The 25,437-nt window shown below is 38.7% G+C and overlaps 1 protein-coding gene across 1 annotated transcript in view; it reads left to right on the top strand.

Annotated features, from left to right (window-relative positions):
- IQCH (IQ motif containing H) overlaps positions 1-25,437 on the top strand; it is a 192,115-nt gene that overhangs the window by 38,521 nt on the left and 128,157 nt on the right. Inside the window, exon 6 of the mRNA XM_084879603.1 lies at positions 21,327-21,447. Coding sequence (XP_084735729.1) covers positions 21,327-21,447 — 121 coding nt within the window. The remainder of the gene's footprint in view (positions 1-21,326; positions 21,448-25,437) is intronic.

Below are 25,437 nucleotides of genomic sequence, written 5' to 3'. Positions count from 1 at the left end.
GACCTAGAAAAGAATCGTAAAAACATTTTTCTTTTTGGCAAGATGCGAGTTGCTGTAGAATTATACTATAGTTCTCTGGTCCCACTTTCCAAATAAATAAATATATAATGCAATGTAAACTTAGAATCTTTTATTTATTCATGAGGTTGGATTTAATACTATTATGATTTCTACGTTTTATGAGTCATCCGTTATGCAGTGTTTCTCACTAACTTAGTTGGGTAGCAACCGCACTTCACAAATCATAGTTCCATTCTTTACTGTTTCACGTGGGGTGTGCATGGTAATCTCTCTCACGGAAAGCACATTCATTTCTGAGATGATAAAGTAATGGAAAGCGAGGCAATTGTGTTAATGTCAGATGATTAGAAGAAGCATCAGAAGTAAGGGGCGGGGGCAAGGAGGAGGGAGGGGGAGAGAAGGGCTATTTCAAAACATGATTGTGTTAAGCCCATGCATATGGCCACAATTACAGTCACAACATAATTTGGCAACGATAGCAGAATTAGATTTAAACAAATTGATGTTACACTGCAGTAATTCAGAACGAGCTTGTTGCATTTATAAACCATAACAAGAAGCAGAGTGAATTAATAAAGCCTTCTTGTCACTGAAAATAAAACAGGGAATAATTGCTGAGATGGAGTTAACTTAACAGATGACTACAGTCAGCATCCTTTCAGCCTAGAGACGGGGAAGTGAAGGTCACCCCCATCTCAGATGACACGGAGGAGGGAACGTTTTGTTGGTAAACAAATTAATCTTTTGAAAGGTCGCCATTTGTTTTAAGTTTTTATCCAGTTCTTGTCATCTGGAATCAGAGATTGACTGTCATCCCACCAGGCAGGGGTGCGGGGGAAGCAGACAAAGCTGCTCTGTACATATCAGCACTCCTTGACAAAACTCGCCGCCTGATTGGGATGCTATGGGCTGCTGGTTTACAGCTGTCTCCGGACAGGAACCGAGGCCCACCCCTGAATTCCAATAAGACGGGCCTGCATATTCCGCCTGCTGTAAGCTGGCCCTCTGCCCGCAAGTAAAATGTATTGCAGTTCAAGCCAGCAATTATCTCTTTTACTTCCTTCTGTGCTGCTTCTGTTCCCCTTTTCCGAAAACAGATGTGGGTATTCGCTCAAGTTCGGCTTCTATTCTTTCCCACACCTGCCGGGGCAGAATTTTGACAGAGGCAGGGTTTAAGGGAGCCAGCAGACAGCGATCAGATGTAATCTCGTTCGGAGCAGTTTAAAAAGAAAATGTTGATTTTTCAGGAAATGTGGTGGAGTCAGCATGTTGGTTCCCCAACCCCCTCTTTCTCCCAGGAGCATTTGGTAAATTAAATTAGTTGAACAAAAGGACATTCCAAAATGCCATATCCTATTTATGACACAGTCACTGCTCAGACTGCGGCGGCCAGTGAAAGAGAGCTTTCCTTCTGGTTGCTTAGAGAGATTCTGGAAGAAACGACGACTTCCGCTCGCGGCCTGCAGCCTCTGAAATGTATTCCACACCTGCGGTAGCAGTGGTGCTGGCTGCAGTGGTGTATTGTCTTGGCAAGTTGTGTCATTTTCGAATTTTAATTCTGCGTTGGTTTGGAGTTCCGGGAAAGCTGAAGACAGCGATAGGACAGTTGCCATTGGCCGGTGTGAGGCTTTCTCGCCCAAGCCCCTGCTCTGGGAGTGAAGAGAGGCAATTAGAGGCTATCCCCTCATTGGATAATGTTCATAGGAAATCTGGTTGTAGTGACTTCTCGAGAATGCTGTGTATCTTGAATTTCTGTGCTGAGATCCTACATCCACACCCAAGCCAACCCCATGCTGAACTCCAAATATTCTTAGCTCTGGGAATGGTGATTCTGGGTCAGAATGTCTGGTGTGAATTCTTACTAGACTGGGGTCTCCCAGAAACAGCCTCCATTTCCTCATGTGTGAAATGTTCATAATTAGGCTTTCTCACAGGATTGTATTGAGATTCAATATGAGATGAATCCAAGGTTCTGGCATTAAGATGTGCTATAAATATTAGTTATGATTCTTGGCAATTTTCACACGTTATATGGTGCCATGTCTTAGACTGTCCTCTGAAGCTTACATTGTTGTAGAGGCTGGGAGAGAGGAGGAGTATATGCTGAGCTGCCTTCCAGCCTAGAAGGGAAGTAACCATTTTCTGGCCCCAGTAGCTGTGGTTGCACAGAGCATCTTCCCACCGGGCCATCTGACGGAGCTTACCTAATGAGACCCGGTGCTCCCGACTTCAGCCTTGCCACTAGCCAGCTGTTTCTAGAAGCAAGTTACCTACCTGATTCATTCTTCTCGTCCTCATTTATAAAATGGGTAGGCTAGATAGGAGGCACTTTGGTGTGGGGGGAAGGATTTGGAGTCGAACAGATGAGAGTGTGGGACCTACCTGCCATTTCCCAGGTGTGTGCCCCCCACGTAAGCAAATTAATATCTCGGGTCCTCAGTTCCTCTTCTATAAAGTCAGGATGATGGTGGCTACTAGGCAATGGTGTGATGGGGGTTACAGGTAACATATTAACACTGCAGTCACATAATAGTTGCCTAATAAGGTTTCTGCATTTATGAAAAATGAATTAAAATTAAAAAGCTCATACTTCCTTCTCCCTTGTTCTAAAACCAGTGTGTTGAGAAAAGGACCTGATTTGGCTCTATCACACTCCAGTGTAAATGAGTGATGGGCTCAATGCTCTGGTTTTCAAATTGTTACAGAGAACTCCAATGCACTTCAGGAAGGCTATAGGCATTTAATTCATATTTCATTTTTTGATAAATATTTTAAAGTTTGCCTGACTGGCGTGGCTCAGTGGATGAGTATCCACCCGTGCACCAAGAGGTCGCTGGTTCGATTCCGGTCAGGGTAACACGTCCAGGTTTCAGGTGCGATCCTCAGAAGGGTATGTTCAGGAAGCAGATTATCAATGTTTCTCATCAATGTTTCTTTCTCTCTCCTTCTCTCTTCCTCTCTCTCTAAAGTCAATAAAAACATTTTAAATAAAGTATAATAAAGAATAATACATACTTAAGTTAGATACCATCTTAATTGGAGCTATCAAGTTCACTCCGTGAGCACATGGACACATGCATGTGCATGGGTGCATGTGTGTTCATGCACATGTTCATTTAAACTTTTATAAAGGTATTTTTATGAGATAGAGTGCATCTCTTTACTAGTCATGATTAAAATCAATTATCTCATATAAACTACAATAATCATTCAAATGATGAGCTAATGATACATGTCAAGGCCTTTAAGCAGTGCCTCACCCCTAGTAAGCATTCAATGAATGTTAACTGGTGTCAATGTTACAACACATGTGCTGGTATTCATTAAAAGATGGGCAAGTTCTCTGGTGCACACATTTGGAACAGCATACCAGTCAGTTGTACAATTATAATACTGCATATTGCATCATGATAACACAGCATTATTGATCCTTTCATTGCTCACTTTAGGTTTGGGTTGGCTCTTACCTGGTTAGAAATGTGCCGTACAATCTTCACTTGGCATCACAAGGTTGCCATGTTACTTTATGATTGCAGATAAAATACCAGGAATACAGCATCATCTTAAAATGTGGACTCACCATACAAAATAAAGTAGGTTGTTTTGAAACTGAATATCTGAAAGGGAAAAGTGCTGAGGTAGCCCAAAAGAATTTAAATGGGACGGGATGGAGCGTATTAAAATGTCACAAGACACATTTGCAAAGTACTTTTGAGCATTCAAATCTTCAATAAGACTTATTTTCTTTTTGAAAATATGTTTTATAGATTTTTAGAGAGAAAGGAAGACAGAGGGAGAGAGAAAGACAAACATTGATGTGAGAGAAATAATGATTGGTTCCCTCCTGTATGCTCCCCAACCAGGGATCAAATCCACAATCTGGACATGTTCTCTGACCAGAAACAGAACTGGCACCTTTTGGTGCATGGGATAATGCCCAACCATTTGAGCCACATTGGCCAGGGCAATGATAGCATTTATTAAGTGGGCCAGACACTGTGCTAGGTGCTTTATGTACCCCTTGACACTTGAGGAAAGTAAGACTAAGATTTAGCTATCTGCCTAAGGTTATGAAGTAAGTAAGGGAGTCAGGATTCAAATTATCTACGAAGTCTATTTGTCAAATCTCCCGAAATTGAATACTTAACAACTAATCCTTAATTATTAAGGAACAGGAGTACTTGTTAGATATTGTTAGTGATTCTATTTTAAAACAAAAATTCCTGCTCTTCCTTAAGACTTCTGACTTATTTTAATTGAAGAAAATCATGCGATTATAAGTGCCATAACAAATTGTTAGCTATTTGAAATTACTTATCTGTTTACCTGAGGATTTTCTGCACCTTGTGCAGGCAAAATAAAACACAGACACAACTGTCTGCTGTGATGGATGTAAGATTACAGTTATTACCTATAACTCTTGATTTCATAATTTGCTTTCATCAAAACAGCCTCATTGTTGCCAGTGCTGATTCATATATACATATAAATATATATAACTAACATAAAGGGTGGGGCCATAAAAGGCTTACACTTGTGAGTACGTGAGTTCACTCTTGCATTATTATTTATTAATTACTGTATTATTCTCCATGTAAACAACTGCAAATCTACTTGTGCCCTACTTGTTTATATACATATTTATAAAATTATACTCAATTCCCATAAAACTTGCATTTATTTACATATCAGCATTCTACTTAAGGTTGCATTTGAAAAATAGATTCTATTGCTGAAAATAAATTTAAAAATCTTTGGCACTAGAGTATTACCTCTCCCATGGGCTTTTGCTTTTTAACAAGAGTAAATCCTCTATTTAATTAAACCCGAGGAGTTAGACTCTATTAAGGGATTTCAAGCCTGAGTGGGTAGGGAGAGGAGGGACTTGGGAGATGAAAGAGTGAGCCTGTGCACTACCCTGGAATCCTCCCAGGTCAGGAGCCACCTGCTAACTAGGATCCCTGGTGGGATCCGGCACCTTTGCACTCTGTGACTTGAAAAAAAAAAAGTGGGTGTATCTAGACTGCCACTCCAGATTTTCATAAGAATTGCATCTTTGTGAGTGAAAATATAAAACTTCATGCTTTCCTATTGCAAGCAGGAAAATGGAAAAGCTACAAATGTGATAATACCTGCAATATTATAGAAAGTGTTCTGTTTAAAATGAGGCAAAGGAGAAGTACTACAGCAAGTAAAACAATAGCATTAGCCATAGGAGAAATGGGCCTCATAGAGCTGTTTTTATCATGACCCAGGTTAATTGTCTCCGGAGAGGTACTTGAGATGAATAAACACTATTGCTGTGTTCTCCAATAATTTAACCCATTGTACCTTAAACTGTACTTGGAATCAAGTGTACATTCCTAGCCTTTTAAAACCTCTTCGGTGGCATAGAAGTAAGTATCCACAGAGGGGAGTGATTCACCCTATACTTTCTTTAAAAGCATAGCTTCGGCGTCAGAACGTGTAATGTGAGCCCGGGAAATGCCTATTCGGAGGAGATCCTTCTCGCTGGGCCTACTGCAAAGACCACTCACCTGCAGCCCACACCTTGTTTCTTTGCTGATAATACTACTTAGACTACATTCCTATTGGGGGCCTTGGTCTTTTAAATCAATTTCAACATGTTGTTGACCACATGATCATGTAACTTATTTATTTTGTTTAACACTCAGAGTTGGGAACTGGGGCGGGGTGGGGGTGGGGGGTGGGGGTTGAGGGTGAAGAGAGCAAGAGGGGAGGGAACAGCTTCCTGTCACCACTCCATACTTCCTACCTAAATAATTGTACTACCCAGAGAAGGAGAGAAACCCTGGCTGGAAGAAACAGGATACATCAGGAGGAAAAAGAGAAAGATAGGAAAAGATGTGGGAAGGAACCAGTTCGTAATGAAAAGTATTCTTGGGGGATTTCTTGGCGAGATACCCTGCTTCCCTCATCTCCCCATGCTTCCCAAGCCACCGAGAGCAAAAGAATTAATTCCCGGTGCCTGGCTGGTGAGAGGCCCAGATATGGCTGAGGGTTAGGTTTAACTTTACAGCAAGTCCTCACTTAACATCATTGATAGCTTCTGTGACTTTAAGGGAAACAACACACAACAAAACTAATTTTACTGTAGTCTCCTGGATATAAACCAAAGTTCTTATGGCATCTCATCCATGCTTTAACAAAACCATGTAGAACGAAATGCCCATCAAGAATCTGCTATACACATCTCACAGAAGCCTGCCTGAGGACCTAACTACTCCTTTAAGAGGCTCCTAAGAAAAGTCTTTTATGAGTTTCAAAATACCCTTTTCTATTTCCAACTTAAAAGGGGACAATCTTTGTAGAAAGTTATCAGGAGAAGTTGTAAAGTGAAAGCAGGCACTCATCCAAGAGAGGTAGCTGACCACCAAGAAAGTTATCTCGACTTCCTTCCTTCCACATGTTTCAAGGTGTAACTGATATCTAATACTGGATTGTTTTATGTAAAGGTAATTTAGGGGGAAAGAGGATTGACTCTTTCAGCAGAGGATTTTCAAAAACTGTAGCCCCCTCATTATGGAATTATTGTTTAATCTAAAGCATTAAAATCCCAGGGGAAGTACCTGCCTCCATCTTCCCACAGCCTTGCATTTATTCCCTTTAGCTGTAGTTTCACGTGAAATACCTATATTTTACTTATTTTTTAAAAAATATATTTTATTGTTTTTTTTTTTTACAGAGAGGAAGAGAGAGGGGTAGAGAGTTAGAAATATTGATGAGAGAGAATCATTGATCAGCTGCCTCTTGCACTTCCCCTAATGGGGATGTGCCCGCAACCAAGGTACATGCCCTTGATCAGAATCGAATTTGGGACCTTTCAGTCCGCAGGCTGATGCTCTATCCACTGAGCCAAACCGGCTTCGGCAAAAGACCTATATTTTAATGGAAGGGAAAGCAATTCCCCCACAATCTCCAGTTTCTAATCTCGGACACCTGCAGGACCCGTAGCTGTGCCTCCAGGGCTCCAGGCTGCGTTGTAAACGGCCATGTACCACCTGCTCTGGAAACTGCATGTGGAGTAAAAGCCGGCCCTTCCAACTACTTCTCTGTGTTGGGTGTAGTGTTAAGCACAACATACACAGGTTATCTCATGTAATCCTCTTCGTAACCCTGCAGGTTAAGTACTGTTACTACTTTCATTTTATACTCAGGGAAACTGAGGTGAAAGTGGTTAAATAACTTGCCCTAAGTCACAGAGCTATAGGTCAAAACGTCGTCATTCAAATTCAGCCAGTCTGACGTCCAAGTTGGCATTCTTAGCCCTTATTCTGTACCGCCTGTGTGGATCTTTGGGGAAGGTGATTTGACCCGCCTCCCAGGGATAGATCTGAGACCACATCAAGAACTGTTTCCTCAATGACCAAGGAATTTGTGGGCAAATGTCTCTGCCTTGGTCTGGGAAGAGAAGTAAAAGATCAAACTACTTAGTAAGAGGCAACATTAACTCAAGGATTAGAGCAAGAAGAGGAGCTGGTAGTCCGTGCTCCTCCAGCTTTATTGAGGTACACATGACATGGAATGCTGTGTAAAGTTTAGGTGTACGATGTGATGATTTTATATATATATATATATATCGTGAATTTATTAGCACAATAAGGTTAGTTAACACTTCAGTCATCTCACATAATTACCGTGTGTGTGTGTGTGTGTGTGTGTGTGCGCGCGCGCGCGCGCGCGCGCGCAAGTATGGTAAAATATTTAAGATATACTCTCTAGAGCTGGTATTTTTAAGATGGAAACGTCCCCCAAATAGATTGTAAACTCCTTGAGGGCAGGGGCCAGATCTCCAACATAAGGCATAGTGTCCAATCTGGTCAAAATCCAATCTGTGTGTATGTGGTTAATGACTTTGAATGACTTGTTAAGGGCCTGTGTAATTGAGTTAGGCTGTGTCAGGTTAATTTAAGTAATGAAATTTCATGTACCTCATCTGACTACATTTGTAGAGAACTCCTCTTTTGGGCCATAAAAATGTCTTCCCAGATCTCTTTAGGTAGAATTAATTTTCCCTTCCCTAGATCATCATTGTATGCATTTAAAGCTTTTCCATGCCAAGTCTTGAATTTATTGAGCAATGTTAAAGAACAGTTGAATAGCCTTGGCCGGAAGGCTCACTTGGTTACAGCATCATCCGGATACATACAGCATAGGTTGCAGGTTCAATCCCAGGTCAGGGCACATACAAAAAGCAACTAATGAATGCATAAGTGGAACAACAAATTATTATTTCTCTCAAAACCAACTTTAAAAAATAATGGTTGAATAAATAAAAATGTGCAGCATATTCCGGAAAAGGAAAAAGAATTCTAATTAGAAGGTCAGTTCTTTACAAATCAATCTTTATATCTAATGTAATTCCAATTAAAATTCTTATGGGTTTTATTTGATTTGTGTGGGAATATTAATTTTTTCCCCGTTTGCCAGTGTTCATCATCATGAAAAATAAAGGGACAAAGGCTTCATTTTCCCCTCCAAAAAAATTAATAAAGGTGAATTTTTCCTCTTACTAAAACATGTGATATAATTACAGTAATTATAATATCATCCAATGGGTAGAAAAATGAACAGGTCAATGAAATAAAAAAAAGTGAAATATTGACCTTTGAATAAAAGACAACTTTGAAGAATGTCATAAAGATGACACTGTAAGTCAGTAGGAAAGGGAGGACTTGTTAGATAAATGGTGCTGAGTCATTTGGCTGATGATTTGGAAAAAAGGATTAAGTTAAATCGTACATCCTATACCAAAGAAAATTCCAGATGGATTAAAGTGTTTTTTAGAAGAAAAGAAATAAGCAAACCACAAAAACAGAACTATTTTTCAAGTTAGTCAAAGGAAGGTTTTTTTCCAAACGCTTTAACCTCCTACGGTATTAACAGTCTTCATTACAAGAAAAGTCTGTGTTTATATTGAACTCCAAGCCTGGACCTGTCACCAACTTCTCTATGGTTTTTGGGAAGATCACTTACACTCCCTGGACCTTATTTTGTTCATTTGTGAATTTAGGGCATTTAACCCAATCATCTCGAAGGTCTCTTCCAGTTCTGAAAACCCACAATTCTGACTCCAGTGAAAATGTATTCCTTTTGTTCCCTTCCTTTCCCGTCCTCTATGATCACCAACATATGAACTTAAAACAGAAAAGCAGACCAGGTGCAACTGTCTTCTCTGATTGTGGGAATAACATTCACAGAAGGTACTCATGGTTTTCACTTTCCACGTATGATTTTAACAAAGCATTTGTTGAGCAGCTATCTACTATGTGCCTGACCCTGTCCTAGGGATGTTAATGCATTATCAGTTTTAATACTTAGGACATGTCAGACTATTACCCCCTTTTTACATATAAAGGATTGCAGAAGTTAACATTTATAATTAAGTCATATCATTAATACATGGCTCACAAAGAATTTGCACTTACATTTTTTTTCTGAGTCTGATTCAGCTCTTAGGAAAATTATTCCAAGAGACGTTATGCAAAAAGAACACACTTTTACACACATATACACACACAAGATTAAGATGATCTATTCCTCACAAATCAGTTTCCTTACTAAATTAATAATGTATTTTTAAAAACGGATTTCATTTGTATGGGGGGCGGGGAGGTGAATTCCTTCATTGACTTAGGCAAAAACACCTGAACTAGACCGGCTCCCAGCCTCCTTTCAGGCTTGCATAGGCATCTCTTGTGCAGACTTTACTGATACAGCACAGAAATGATGGCAAAGCCCAGTGGAGTCATTGAAGTAAAAGTCTCAATACTGCTCAGGAAGGGATGCCAAATTAAATAAAAAGAGCCCCAGCAGTTCTGCAGCTGCGTGCCAACCCAACTGCTGGTATGAAGTAAATGAGGACCAAACTTCATTTCACTTGTGACCCTAGCCGGTATTTAAACAAAAATGCCTGGAGACCGGCACACTATTCTTTAATAGGAAAACAAGTAGCAATAGCAAAAAAATAATTATAATAAGTGATAAACCCATTCATCAAGCCTTTCTTAGACCTTAACTGAAAAGATTACCTTTTAAACTCATTTCCTCTCATGTGGTCCCTAGTGAAGGTTGAGACAGTAGATTCCTTCCGAGCATCAATTTTTAATGTATAGCCCTAAGTTTCCATAAGGAAAGTTATATGAAAGGCACAGGTAATCCAGTTGCTTTCCTTTCCATTTCTTGTGACAATATTTGTAGTGAGTGTGTGGCATAATATCCACCAACAGGGCAAAGATTACAAAGCACTCTCTTTTTTCTTTTATGACATGTCATAGATATTCAGGTGAAATGCCAGTACTTTATTGTTCCCTAGTGATTATTTTTTTTAGAATTTTAAAATTTAAATAATTGGCCGAAACTGGTTTGGCTCAGTGGATAGAGCGTCAGCTTGTGGACTGAGGGGTCCCAGGTTCGATTCCGGTCAAGGGCATGTACCTTGGTTGTGGGCACATCCCCAGTAAGGGGTGTGCAGGAAAGCAGCTGATCGATGTTTCTTTCTCATCAATGTTTCTAACTCTCTATCCCTCTCTCTTCCTCTCTGTAAAAAATCAATAAAATATATATTTTTAAAATTTAAGTAATTGGAATGTACAAATAAATGCTATCAAACATATAGAGAAAAATAGCAACAAGAAATCATTAGATTTTTACTTGTCAGACTGAATCCATAAAAAAAGTGAGTCCATTGTATTTCAAACTCTGAAGAAAAGTTTTGTCTAAAACCAAGTGAACAACTATCTTTTAGCTTGGCAGAATGGTATAATATTAACACACGATAGCAATTATAATTGTTAGCTATTGTATATATTAAACCTTTGATCAGTTTTTCCCCCCAAAATGTATTCCAAAGAGTGCTGGTTCTTTGGAATGTTAATAGGTATTGCATGAAAGGAAAGTTTGGGGTCCCATAAAATTGGGAAACATGAAGTTAAAGAGTCAGACTAATGTTTATACTATTGGGCCACCTGGGTACATTTTGAATCTTTAGGATGTTGCTGAAGTGCTGGATTTTATTGAACTATTTTTAATGGGACATTTTTATTTATTTTTATTTTTTAATATATTTTATAAATTTTTTTTACAGAGAGGAAGGGAGAAGAATAGAGAGCTAGAAACATTGATGAGAGAGAAACATTGATCAGCTGCCTCCTGCACACTCCCTACTGGGGATGTGCCCGCAACCAAGGTACATGCCCTTGACCGGAATTGAACCTGGGACCTTTCAGTCCTCAGGCCGACGCTCTATCCACTGAGCCAAACCAGTTTCGGCTGAAGCTAATCAATTTTATTGATCTTTTCTAAGAATCACTTTTGACTTTGTTAACATTCTTTATTTTTGTTTTCTATTACATTGATTTATCGTCTTTACTCTTATATTCTCTTCCTTCTACTTATTTTGAGTTTATTTTCTTCTTCTTTTCTTAAGGCTTTAGAATCTTAGATCATTGGCTTTAGATCTTGCTTCTTTTCTAATATAAACATTTAGACTGGTAAATGTCTTTCTAATCAGTGTTTCAGCTGCAACATACAAATTTTGATACATTGCATTTTCATTATCATTCAATTCAAAACTCCCCTAGTGGTTTATTTCTTTTACTAGTGATTTATTTAGAAGTGTGTTGTTTAATTTCCAAATATTTGGGGATAGCTTTACATTCCTCAATCTTATTGAATTCTAATTTAATTTCATATGGTTAGAGAACATACTTTATAAGATTGAAATCATTTGAAGTTGATTGAGACTTGTTTTATGGTCCAGAATATAATTTATTTTGGTGAATGTTTCATGTACACTTGAAAATAATGTATGCCCTACAGTTGTTGGTTGTAGTGTTCTATAAATATCAATTAGGTCAAGGTGGCTGATGGTGATGTGCAGATCTTCTATATCCTTACTGATTTTAAAAACTCATCTATTATGCAAATTACTGAGGGGGAAATGTTAAAATCTTCAACTCTGATTAAAGTTTGTCTATTTCTCCCTTTAGTTTTGTTAAATTTTGTTTCATGCATTTTGTGTTAATATTAAAGGCATACATGTTTATGATTTTTATGTTTACTTGGCTAATTGACCTTTTTATTTCTCTCTTTAAAATACTTAATGTCTTAAAGCCTACTTTGTTTGATATTAATATAGCCATTCCTTTTTTGGTTGACATGGCCTATCCATCTTTTTTTGTTGTTACTCCCATCTGTACTTTTAAAATTAAAACTCATCTCTTATAGAAAACATGTGATTTTTATCTTGCTTTTAAAATAAAGTCTGGTAATCCATTCTTTTTAGAGTGTTCAATCCATTTCCATTTAATGTAATTATTGAACAGTTGTTTTTTTGTTTTGTTTTGTTTTTTTTGTTTTTTGTTTTTTTTTGAGAATAACTATTTCCCCCACTTATTTTCTATTTTCCATTATTCCTTTATTTTCTGCCTGACTTCAGGTTATGTGATTTAAAAGGATTTTTTTAAACACTCTATTATATTAGCTTTAAAGTATTATTTTTTGCATTATTTTTAGTGGTTGCTCTAGGGATTACAATATGCATCCCTAACTTAGAGTTTCCTTGGTGTTAATATTGCACCCATTAATATACAATGTAAGGAACTTGCATTGAATTCTATTTACCTCCCAATCCTTTGGCTATTGTTGTCATGTAATTTACATATATTGTAAACTAAACAATGCGTTATAATTTTTTTTGCTATAAACCATCAATTGTTTTTGAGAGAAATTAAATATAGTCTTTATATTTACCAGAAGGGTATGAGCCTTTCATATTTACAAGAAAGGGACAACTTGTGTCATTTTCCACCAGCCTAAAGAACTCCTTTGAAGCATTTCTTGTAATACATGCTTGCTGGTGACATTATCTTTTTTTGTAAAAAAAAAAAAAAAAGTCCAGAGTTTATAATTATCTTCAGGAGAATGAGTCTGTTATAAGCTACTCCACCATCCCCACAAGGGTAACTGAGCAGTTATTTAGCCTTTCCACTGTATACTTTTATCAAAAAGGAAAATATCTGCTGATATGTGTATGTTAATTGCTCCTTTCCAATAAACCTTGTAGTTATATTTCTTAAAAACACCTTTTTACTCTATTCCTTCTTCAAATGAGATAATAATATAGAATTAGATGGGCTCTGATTTTTGTAATGCCTTACTATACAAATACAACCTATGTCATAAATGTAATAAGAGAAATATACAAAAGAAAGCTATAGGAGAGCAGAGGAATTATAGATCAGAGGTGATTTTCTAGAGAAGGTTATCCTTACGCTAGGTGTAAAAAGGGGGACAGGAATTTAGTAGCCAAAGCTGAAAGTGACGGAGAACTTTCTGGAAAGAACATTATAAGCAATACAAAAAAGTGAAAGTTTGGAGGCTTAAGTCTTACTGGTTACAGCTATAAATATAATTTCTAACTCAAAATTAGTACTTAAAAAAGTTCATGATGTGAACATACATGAAAATATGGGTAATCTCACACCAATTTTAAAAGTCAAATACAAAAAAAATACATACTGTAATAATCCATTTATATAAAATTTAAAAACAGGAAAATAATAGCTGGTAGCAGAATTGAGAGCAGTAGTTACTTTTGGTTATAGTGGTGATGGGAAGGAGCATGAGAGGGGCCCCTGGGGGTTTCCCACGCTCTGCTTGTTCTGGATGTCAGTTACCCACAGCGTCCACTTTTTGGAAGTGGATCAACTGAGAACCTTATGATTTGTGCCTTTTCAAAAGTGAAAGTTAAACTTCAACAAAATCTACACTAATAAAAATATGCAAATTGACCATACCTCCATAACGCCCATCAGCCCATTGGGAATGGATATGCAAATTAGCATGACAAATATGGCTGATTAATTTGCATGCACAGGCACAGAGTGGCTTGGCTGGGACACCTGCTATGAGGAGGAATGGGGGGAAGGGAGCTACAGGAGTGGTGCTTCAGCCAGAGCAGAGAAGACTGAAGGCTCCAGCCCAAGAAAATACTGAAGGTTCTGGCCGGAGTGAAGACTGAAGGCAGCAGCCAGAGCGAAGGCCTGGGGCCTGGGTGCCAGAGGAAATCCGGTGCCGGCAGCGAGGGGAAGGAAGGCCTATTGCACGAGTTTTCATGCAAAGGGCCTCTAGTATTTATATTAAAAATAAAACCCAATATGATGTGAAAAAAAGTTTATGTTGCATGTCTCTATATATTAATTTATTAATTCCTCACAACCGCCACATGGAAGACCAGAGATTCTGATTCATATGTGGAATTGGATTATATAAATCTGAAATACCATGATGCAAAATAAGAATAAAGTATTGCTTTCTACACAAAGTTTGACATCATGCAAATCCCCCAACTTTAAAAAATGAAACAAAATTTCATTTTTATTCATAGCTGATAGTCTAAGTGAACGTAAGCTATATTTATGCTGAATTTTTCAAGGAGGGGCACCAATTGAATAAATAAAGCTACCCTGTATTATTTAGGATATGAGTTCAGCAACTATAACAAATGACAGTAGGTTGAACATGACAGTAATGTTCTCTCATGTCTCAATTTGAGCACAAATCACTTGTGGCTGACATGGCAGCTCTGTAGCATCAGGTACTCATGCACTTTCCATTGGATTGCTCTGTCCTAAACAGGAAGTTTTCCATCTAAGAGACTGTGATGATCCCACCATCATGTCTGTATTCCAACGGGCAGAATCACTGCAATTCCCATACTGCTGGCCAGAGTCTCATCATGAAGTTGCAAGGGAGGCTGGGAAATGTAGTTTCTGGCTGGACAGCATATTAAAGGTCAGCCAGCAGTCTTTGCCATACCTGCCATTTTTGTCTGGCTGTATTGAGTTATATGAGTTGAGTATTATGAAATGCCTCCAGGAACATATCCTTTACATAAAAGTCATCTGCCCTATAGATAATAATATCCCTATTTTATTGAAGATAAACTCTAGAAAAGTTAAAATACTTCCCCCCTGCACCTGAGTAATTAAGTGACAGAGCTAGGACTCAAATCTGGTGCAGTGAGCACAGTATTCTTGCTTTGATATTACAAATGCCTTTCCAGGGAGTTTTCTTGTAGCCCAAGAATGCTAGTAAACCTTAGTCTAAGAGAGCGTGAGACTCCTGCTATATTAAGTTACATGGCACTGGGAAAGGGGTGTCGTGGGGCTTTGCCCTGGGAACGGAGGGCAGAGCTGGTGACCTGAGCCATGAAGCAGGGGCATGCATTTTAGTTCTGCCTCTGAGTAAAAGGCATATTGAATGGGCGCCCCAGGTATTTTTCCTTCCCAACCTTTAGTTTCCCCATCCATAATAAGAAGAGGAGGGTTGGGGCAGGGTTGTCAAATAGGGTCATGCAGGTTGTGCACTGTTTTTAAAATTCACCAAGTAGAGGATTACGAAGCAGAGGGGTACAGCATAGCTTTAACCGTAACCCCTTCCTACCTCTCATAAATACGACGAATAAGTTATCAAAATATTGGGATTTTCAGGAACACTACAAAATCTGGAGGGAAGACATTTAAGCAGGCATCCTTATCTTTATTCTCTTCTGACAAGGGAACTTTGAATAAACAGGTGAAACTGGAAAGTAAATAATGTGTTTTCTTCTTCTGGAGAGCAGTGAAGTCCTCAGAATTCCACCAAAATGCCCCAAAGCCCTGGGGGTGGGGTAGGGAGGGATGGCCTCCTTCTCATCTAGGTAGAGCAAACCCTGGTAGAGGAAGTTCATCAACTTCTCAGGAAAGGGAGGAGAGTGCACAGACTTTAACGAAGACTGTGGACATCCCGAATCAGAGGCTTTGCCCACCCAAGTCCTCAGGTAACAAAACGGCGGAGAAAACCCAGGTGACCAGTTCCCATGTGTTGGGAGGGAAGACACAGGGGCACAGGACAGTGCGGGAGGAGATACCACATCGGAGCAAGCAGAACGTCTGCGCAGTTGCCTGAGTATGAGCAAGGGGAACAGGAATGACATGGCCACTACACTGATCTATTAAGTGAATTCAGTATTTTACCCACAGCTAGAAGAAGAGAGAGAAGGGAGGAGGGTGGGAGGACCATGGGCTGCAAAAGGCAAAGACTAACCTAGAAAAAGACATAACCCAAGAACAGGAGGCATTTTCTCACAATTTCTTCACATTACAGCACAGCTTGATTGGACCATAAATTAAGTAAAACTGCAACTCAACCATGAGGTGATAAATAGCAGAATGAGACAAAAAGGGAGTTTGAAGATATAAGGAAACAAACTGAATACCAAAGTGCTTTATGGAACTAATAAACTCTAAATAGAAAAACTAACACTGCTGAATATTGAAACATTGACATGAAGAAAAGACTGTAGAGCACAATAAATGCAGAGGGAGAATAAAAGAAATTATTTAAAAGCTAATACACATGTATATTAGTTTGTTAACAGGCTAAGCTGCTGTAACAAAGAAATGGAAACATATAACACCTTGTGTGAGTTAGTTCAGTTCTCATTCACAAAATAGTGCACAGGTGAGAAATTCAAGGCTAGCAGAATAGCTCTGCTCCGTGAAGTTATCCAAGATATGGTTCCTGCTAACTTGATACTCCATCATCTCCTCCTTTCTGTGTTTACAGACACTTTCATTTCAATGGCTTCTCTCTATGCCCAAAGAAAGGATAAAGATGAGGCAAGAACTTCTAGATGTCCCAAAGGTTATACTTACCTCTTCTACTCACATCTTATTGGTCTGAATGGGGTCACATGTCCACATTTAGCTACAGGGGACAGCTGGAAATGTAGTCTGGAACTGAATTGCCATGTGCTCAGCTAAGACATAGGGTATTCTATTCTAAAAGAAACCAGAAGAGAATGATTACTTAGGTATCACAATATGAGAGATAAAGATGAGTCAACATTTAGAGGCACTTGGTGTCCCTAAAACAGAGAACTCGGCAGATGAAGGAGATGTACCAAAGATAAAATGTAAGAAAATTTTTTTCAGAAGTGAAGAACTAAGTCTGTAGGTGGAAAAAACAGCTCTGAATCCCCAAAAAAATTTATTTAGAATATTTAACATGAAGGTGTTTCCTAAGTTAAATACCTGAACTTCAAATAATTAAAAAATGCTTCAAACATTCAAGCAGAAAGAAAAATCGCCTACAAAGGGGTAAAAAATAAAGCTGGCATCAGATTTCATAACAGTGGTACAGTATCTACCACGTTTTGAGAAAAGAAAGGATGTCCCCAGGTGTAACTGAAGTATAAGGGATCAGAGAAGTACAATCCCCTTGAACACTTGGGAAAAACTGCTTGATAACCAAAGCCAGGCAATTAAGAAAACAATCAAAATAAAGAAGTCAATTGAAGAGAAACCAGGACAAAAAAACCTGTTGGTGAGCATTGGATCCATTTGCAGGTAGAATTAATACTAAACAATCATAACAATTATGGTTTCAAATAATGTGAATCCTATAAACTGGACAGTGTAAAATTACTAATATAATACCAAATGGGAAGTCAGGGAGGGGAGATGGGAGCAGCAAGAGAGTTTGAATCCTCTCATTTTTTGAAGCTGGGGTCATCTAAAATAAAACCATGTGGTTTCAAAAATCGAAATGTTTTTCATAATCACCTGTGTGTAATGAAGGGGCAGGGATCCACAAAGTGCCACCTGAGGTCTGACCAACTGTTTCTGTAAATAAAGTTTTATTGAAACATAGATTCACCCTTTTGCTTACACAATGGACCTGGACAGCCTAAAATACTTACTATTTGGCCCTTAAATAAAAAACTGGCCAGCCCTTGCAGAGAAGTCTTTTTTTTAACTCACAGGAATCTGTGTTAAGAAATATTGGAGATTTAATAATTTGTTGGGTTTAATTCAGTCATTTCCCCTCCTATTAAATTCATGTCAAATTAAGTTTAAAATGTAATATAAATATAATTTTTTAATAAAACAATATATCAGTTATTCCAGAGCTGTCAGGAATAATGGGTCACTTAATGCGGTTCTTAAACTTGTATCTTAGTGTGTTTCTGTATTATTTGGAACCTTTATAATGAACATATATCATTTTTACTAGGATAATAAAATAAAATGGTTTTTCTATTTGAGAACACTGGAAGCAAATACACCAAGATATTAACAATGATTAATTCTGGCTGACAGGAAAGTAATTGCTGTTTTCTTCTTTAAGCTTTTGTGTGTTTTTTAAATATTGAAAAAAATGTGAAGCTATTGTAGACGGTTTAAGCATAAAGTGATAGAGTTATGAATTATAGTTTTGGAAACAGTAATAAACTACCAGAGAGAAGGGACAGTGTTCTATTTAACATATGATTCATTGATAATGTGGTCTTCCATATTATACAAACTCCAAAGCATGATTCCGGCATAAAATGGAAAGCATGACATAAAGGAGCAGCCCGAAGGAGATGATATTCGACTTCTGTTAGGCAATCCTCACCATCAGAAAGCTGGTATTTTTAACTTACGTGAATCTCTACCTAGCTCACCAGTCTCATCGCCAGACCTGCCCTCCTGATACACACACCATACTCCAGCCCCTCGAGCTCCTCACCTTCAACAAGAACGTCATGCATTTGCCTGCTATTTCACTCCGTCTCCACCGTTCTTCCTACCTATGTAACGGCACCCTCCTCTCCACGTGACACAAGTCAATGCTTCTGCTCAGGTGCAATTTAAGTATCACTTACTGCAGTACATCTCAGTCTTGGCTGCACATCAGGATCACCTGGGAGCTTTATAAAACTCTCACAGTCTAGGCTCCAGCCCAGCTTTTCAGATTTAAAGGCCAGGGTTGGGGCTCAGGCAGCAGTATTTTTAAAAAGCTCCCTGAGTGATTCTAACATACAGTCAGGGGTGAGAGTCACTGCAAAGCCTTCTGCCATACCAGCAGGCAGAGCTAATGACTCCCTCTTCTGCACTCCCGCAGCCCTACGCTTTTCCAGTGCTCATGAAATTTAATGCTCATAGTATTACAATCAGTGTGACATAGTAAGTGCTCAATAAATGTGGTTGTTACAGTCCTTCTCCCTCCAGCCAAGCACATGCAGACGTGGTTACCTCTTCCATGGGTACCGGATGGGAGAGGGGGCTCAGGTTTCACATCCAGTGACACTGTCTGCGTAATTAATTTCTATAAACCCTCCAGGATATCAACTCCCTTCCCTGTCCCTAAACACACACCACACATACATACACACACACACACACACACCACATACACACACCACACATACACACACACACACACACACACACACACACACACACACACACACACACACACACACACACACACACACACACACACACCCCACACTGCCTTTTCTGCATAGCCTTTGGGTCCGGCTCTTACATGGTTGAGATTGATGTAGCTGGGAGAATGAAAGAAGCAGCGTAATGAATGTGCCGACTGCCTGACAGAATCAGAATGTCACCTGCCTCCTGCCCTGTCCTCTGGGTCATACTCCACGTGGTGTTTTATGTCGGATCCTGCCACTTTAGCTTTCCAGAGCAGGCTGTCAGGCGTACTTTGTCAGAGGCTTTCGGGAAATCCAGATAAATTGTGCTGTGTGCCCTGGAACTGTCAAACCCATATTTTACATCTTCACAGTGCTTGGCAATTTTATTTAAGCTGAATCTTTCTTCCTTCCTCCTCCGATTTACCTTTGCCTCCCTGACCCTCCTATCAATCTGAGGAGGGGAGACCCTGCCATTTTGGGTGTTGAACGTCCTCAGCTCTGAATGTGCCCTGTCTGGAGTACAGCACGCTGGGTGGTTCTCTCAGCCTCGCTGGTGAGGAGATCTTGGGAGCTGTTTATATCTGGAGGAGGGCTGAGACCAGGAGAGCTGGAGACGAGGAAGAGCCCGAGGCAGACCAATGGGACCCCAGGTCCATGACAACACCATGTGCTTAGGGCTCCTCACTCCCCTGAAGGCGAGGCCGGTAGCACTTCCCTTTCCTCCTCCCGCTCACCTGGAAGGAAACAGGTTGCACTTACAGCCCTCTCTCTCCTGTAAAAACTCCTGTTTGTAGTCATTTTAAACTGTCCTCACCAAACAGCATCAGAAGGTTCGGTGTGCATGGGATGGTAGCTTCTTACAGTTTCCCTTAAGTACCGCACCCGGCAGTGGGGCCTTACCAGCTTTGTTCACACAGACATTTCTCAGCCAACAGGTATTTGTTTTGTAACATCATTTTCTCCCAAGAGTCTTGGTGAAATTTTCCCTTTCTTTTTCCTTAAGGTCACCATGACCTTGATGAGCAATAAGGTGCAGTACGTCCGAGTCCAATGGCAGATTTCACTAATGTAAAATCAGATTCATCTTAAAATTGTATAATTATAAGAGTGTATATCCAGTGTGTACACAGTATATTTTAAGTGTGTATATCTGTGTATATCTAACTATACAATGTGACTGGGAACAAATCTACTAACCATTCTGTCCTGGTTCTTTCCTGGTTAAATAGCAAATCGTTACCTGGTTCCCTTAGAAGCTATGCAAATTAATTTATGTTTGGAAAATGACTTGAAAATTTAAATCAGTCTAGAAATATCAAACAGTTGCACCTTCCTAGCTGAGAGGGCCCAGGTAATTCATCACCTCCCATAATAAAGGTAAAAATATCGTTAGTGAGCTATACAATTAAATGTGATTTACTAGCATATGCAAAACATATAATCTTTTAAGTCTAGACATCATTTAATAGGAACAATTCGTGTTTCATAATTATTATAAAACATTTTATGACTTTAGGAAAAGCAATCATCTTCTGTAACTGATCTATGGCCTCACCACTTCTGAGAGCTGCAAGAGTCTACTCAGCGTTCATCTGAGTGTTGACTGATGTATTTATCTTTAAATTCTCCCAGGTTATTATTTTTTTTTAATCCTCAAAACTCCAATATGAATTTCCTGGGAAATTTGCTATTACAAAAGTTTGTTGTATTCAAAACCTCTTCTGCCAAGATTTAGCACTTTTATATCGTAGTCATTAAAATTGAACAAAATCTTAATGTTCCTTTATTAACTACTGCACTGACTTTGCATAGTGGAAATCACAACATGTTAATTGGATTTAATTAACTATTTTAAATTACACAAACTCCTCACAGTAGACAATAGCACAGGGTACTCATGAGCAATAAAATTGGAGCTGATATTGCTACCTTATTAAAACGTAATGAAACTATTCATAATCTTATTTATTGTTTACAAGAAGAAAACTTCATTTTGAAAGCAAACATGTCTGCTGAACACAGATTTCTGACCATCTAGGCGAGCGTCCAGAAGTTAATGAAAGGGTCCACGGTCACCAGCCTCACGGTCCTGCCAGCTTCTCATCGCACGGACCCCTACTTCACCCCGCTGCCAGTCTTACAAAAAGATGCCAATAAAGGTTAGTGACTCAATAACCATATTATGTGTCTAGGAATCTAAAGGAAAGAGGACTGAGGTGGGGTTGGGGACCTGAGTTTCAATTCTGGCTCAGCAACTAACGCTCCTATCAGTGGTCGGCAAACTCATTAGTCAACAGAGCCAAATATCAACGGTACAACGATTGAAAGTTCTTTGGAGAGCTAAATTTTTTAAACTTAAACTTCTTCTAACACCACTTCCAACCACTATTGGTTGGATGAATGACATCATGAATGAACTTTCAATTCCTAATCTATTCAACAGGAAAGTAGGAGTGTTATGAAAATTTAATGAGACAATGGAATTGAAAGATAATTTTTAAAAAAAAACATGTAAAATCATGACTCATACATGTCAAAGGTTTTATTTACCTCATCAATTAAAAGCGGGCATGTGTAAGATGTCACAACTGGTTTAAAGAAGAATCCAGAGAACACATATGTGTAGGTCCAGAATATTGAAATAAATTCACAAATGGATGCAAAACTGGCTTTTCCACGGGAAGGAGGGATGTTCGTACACCAGACAGAATTTCCATTTATGCCTATGGATAGAATTATTTGCATTGTTATCAGATTTTTTTGCAAGTCAACCTTAACCTCTACAGTTGTAAAATAGTATCCTCTGAGACGAGGTTCAGCTAATCGCTGGCAGCTGCAGCATTCCATTGAAAAGACATTCAGCCATCTCTTTTGCGTATTCCAAAACTTAAAAAAAAACACTTTACTTACAGTCTTCCCCCATTATGATCCAAGTGATCTCCAAATATAAATATACACGTTCACAGACTAAGGTCAGTCTCATTGGGTTTGGCCTGGTTGTTTACAGAGGGGTAGCGAGAATGTTAATTCACCATGTAGGGCATTTCAAATTTGCTCTGCTGGAAGTCTTCCGAAGGAATTCAGACAGAACTTTAAAAGCCTCTATTATTTCCTTTTCGGAGGCTAGAAGTCAAGCCCAAGGAACTCTGTCCACTCTATTTCAACTACAGGACCCATGGGTAAATTCCTCTCTCTCAGAGGTACTTTAAATATTCTAAGGGTCTCAGGCCTGCCAATGGGTGTTCCTTACCTGTAAACTTTGTTCCTGGCCAGTTTGGGAGGCTTTGTAAGCATTGGCATCATGAAGTCAACCTTAGTTCTTTTAAGTGATGTATTATACCTGATTAATAAGCATCATTCTTAAATATTAAATTCCAATTTTTCTAATTATATCTTAGTAAAAGAAAAACAGATTCGTATTGACACTATGCAAACAACTATATTACCATTAAAAGTAAGGAGGCCTGCGTGGCTGGAGTGGCTCAGTTGGCTGAGCATCATCCTGTGCACTGAAAGGTTGCCGGTTCAATTCCCAATCAGGGTATTATCTGGATTTTGGGTTCAATCTCTGGTTGGGGGCATTTATGGATTTATGTTTTTCTCTCGTTCTCTCCCTTCTTCTCTCTCACTAAGCATGTTCTCAGGTGAGGACTTTTTAAAAATGTAAGGAGACTCAATGAGAGTGTCTGAATTTGTGAAGTGAGGGGTGGGGGTGGGGGGGGTGGGGGGGTGGAGGCGTCACATCTAAAGTATTAGAAGTTTTTTTTGGGAGAATTCTAGGAACATTTATTACATAAGCATTATTTCCCTCTGTAAGTCAATCAGAACAGACCTCCTTTAATTTAAGAGACTTTACAATCTAATTGATTATCATCATTTGGAGACAGGAAAGCATTGCATTTGCAGTGAGAGACAAAGCCTTTCTGAATTTTAGATACATAGACCTACTGTATAGACACAGAGAAAGTCTATCTCTTCCATTCTACAATTTCATACACAGATAAAAATAAACACAGAAACACAAAAACTTAATGGTCCAGATATCAGTCATTCTCTTTTCTTGTGGGCATGAAAATCCTAAATTTTTTTGTGCTCAAAATACACAAATAGACTAACAAAAAACTACCAAACTATATTCTCCATTGTTTCTCACTCAACTGGGAACAGAAGACATTAATCCATATACAGAGATCACCAAATTTCCAGTCATTTTAGCTAATTACAGGAATAACTTATCAGCTGTAAATGAACCAAAACCAAAAACAAAACCCAGGATTAATAGGGAGTAGCATTAAATTGAGAAAAACAGAGTCAACGAAATTCTGTTTCCACTTTGAATTCACCTGTGGAAGCCAAGAAAAATGTGTGCCTGGGTTTCGTTCTTTATGAGCTTCATCATTTCTGGCAACTTCAGGTGAATCTTTTGCTTATCTCAGTGAGGTCTCCAAAATTGTTAAAGAATATTTTATTTATATATTTGTAAGTAAAATCATGACTCATACAAATAGAAAATGAGGTTAAGAGTGTTATTTAACTCATTAATTAAATGAGGAAATTAATAAAACGTTCCAATTGATTCAAAGGATAATCCAAACAACAGACACATTTATAAAAGTATGGAAATAAATTTGCAAATAAGTGCACAACTGTCTTTTTGGGGTTGGGGAGAGAATTGCCCCTCCATGTGACAGGATTTATTGGCATGTGTATAAACAAGAATTATTTGCATTGCTTTTAGTTTTCTATAAATTAGCCTTAATGTCTACAGAATTATAAAGCAGACTAACTATTTTTAAAACCAAAGGTGATTATACGGTCAGATCCTCTCTAGAGGTGCCCAGCATTTTAAAGAAAAGCTACTTACTAGGCTGTCTTTCTTTATTATTCCATAGTCTTAACTTTTTATTTTCAATGGTAAATGCAACACACGTGTGTGTGTCTAAAATTAAGTGAATTTCTTCAACCTGTACTAAAGCAAGGGTTAAAATCATGCTTCTGTTCTTTGGGATTTTCAGAGAATGACCCTCACTCCCATAATAAAAATATACCGAGAAAGAGCTCTGCTTTTCACATCTGCAAAACAGGCGTAGTTCTTGGAAATGATATTTGATATTTATAGGTGGAAAATATTTGTGAGGACAAAGAATTAGTCTAAATATTTAAAGCATTAGTATTCATTTCAAAAAGGGCTTGAGGAATTGTACTCTGGATCAGTAAGTAGTTCTTAAGTTTTCAGAGTATAAAAGAAGGACCCGAGTGCTTATTTAAAGTGTAGGTTACTGGGCCTCAATTCTAGTGGCTCTCAAACTTCAGGGTACATATTCAATAATGCATATTCCAAGGCACTGACTGCAGAAAATTGGGCAGGCCTTGGAGGGCCCAGGAAGATGCATTTGTGATAAGAAATTCTCCCTAGATGATTCTGAAGTAAGTAAACTGAATATTTCTTCATAACCAAGTGAAGTCTCTGTTAGCCCACCAATCCCTCAGTAGTAATTTTTCTGAGTTCCTAAAACACTAGACTTTAACACCTTAAAATTTTTTTAAAATATGTTTTTATTGATTTGAGAGAGAGAGGAAGAGAAAGGGAGAGAGAGAAACATCAATCAGCTGCCTCCTGCACCCTCCTTTACTGGGGATCAAGCTCACAATCCTGGCATGTGCCTTGACCGAGAATCGAACTGGTCACCTCTCAGTGCCTGGGATGATGCTCAACCAACTGAGGCATCCTGGCCAGGGACAACACCCTTAATAGTAACATAATATAGTCATTAGAGGTCATAAGGCAAATGGAAGCAATAGTTGTCCCTCTTAGGATGTGTGTCAACTTCTTCAACTTAGTCCACCTTGGTACCGAGTTTGTAGATGAGGATTTTACTGAGGCCCAATGTTCTTTACTTTTCTTATTATATGAGAGCAACAAGAAGCTAAAGCCCTATCACAAGTTTCTGTCAAGTACTCCCAGAGTTTCTGGGTTTCTGGCTTCAATACAATAGATCCACCTTAATGAAAGCTTTGCCCCTGTCAGCAAGCTTTGTTCAATTATTCATTTATTTGTCGATTTATTCATTTGTTTGTTTATTTAAAAATACCTTGTCCTTAAAAAGCCTTGGCATCAGCCATGCCGACACAGTATGAGTTCCAGGAAT

Source organism: Pipistrellus hanaki (genome assembly GCF_964339955.1).
Source record: "Pipistrellus hanaki genome assembly, chromosome: 1".
Taxonomy (NCBI): domain Eukaryota; kingdom Metazoa; phylum Chordata; class Mammalia; order Chiroptera; family Vespertilionidae; genus Pipistrellus; species Pipistrellus hanaki.
This window is presented reverse-complemented; position numbering and strand designations above follow the sequence as displayed.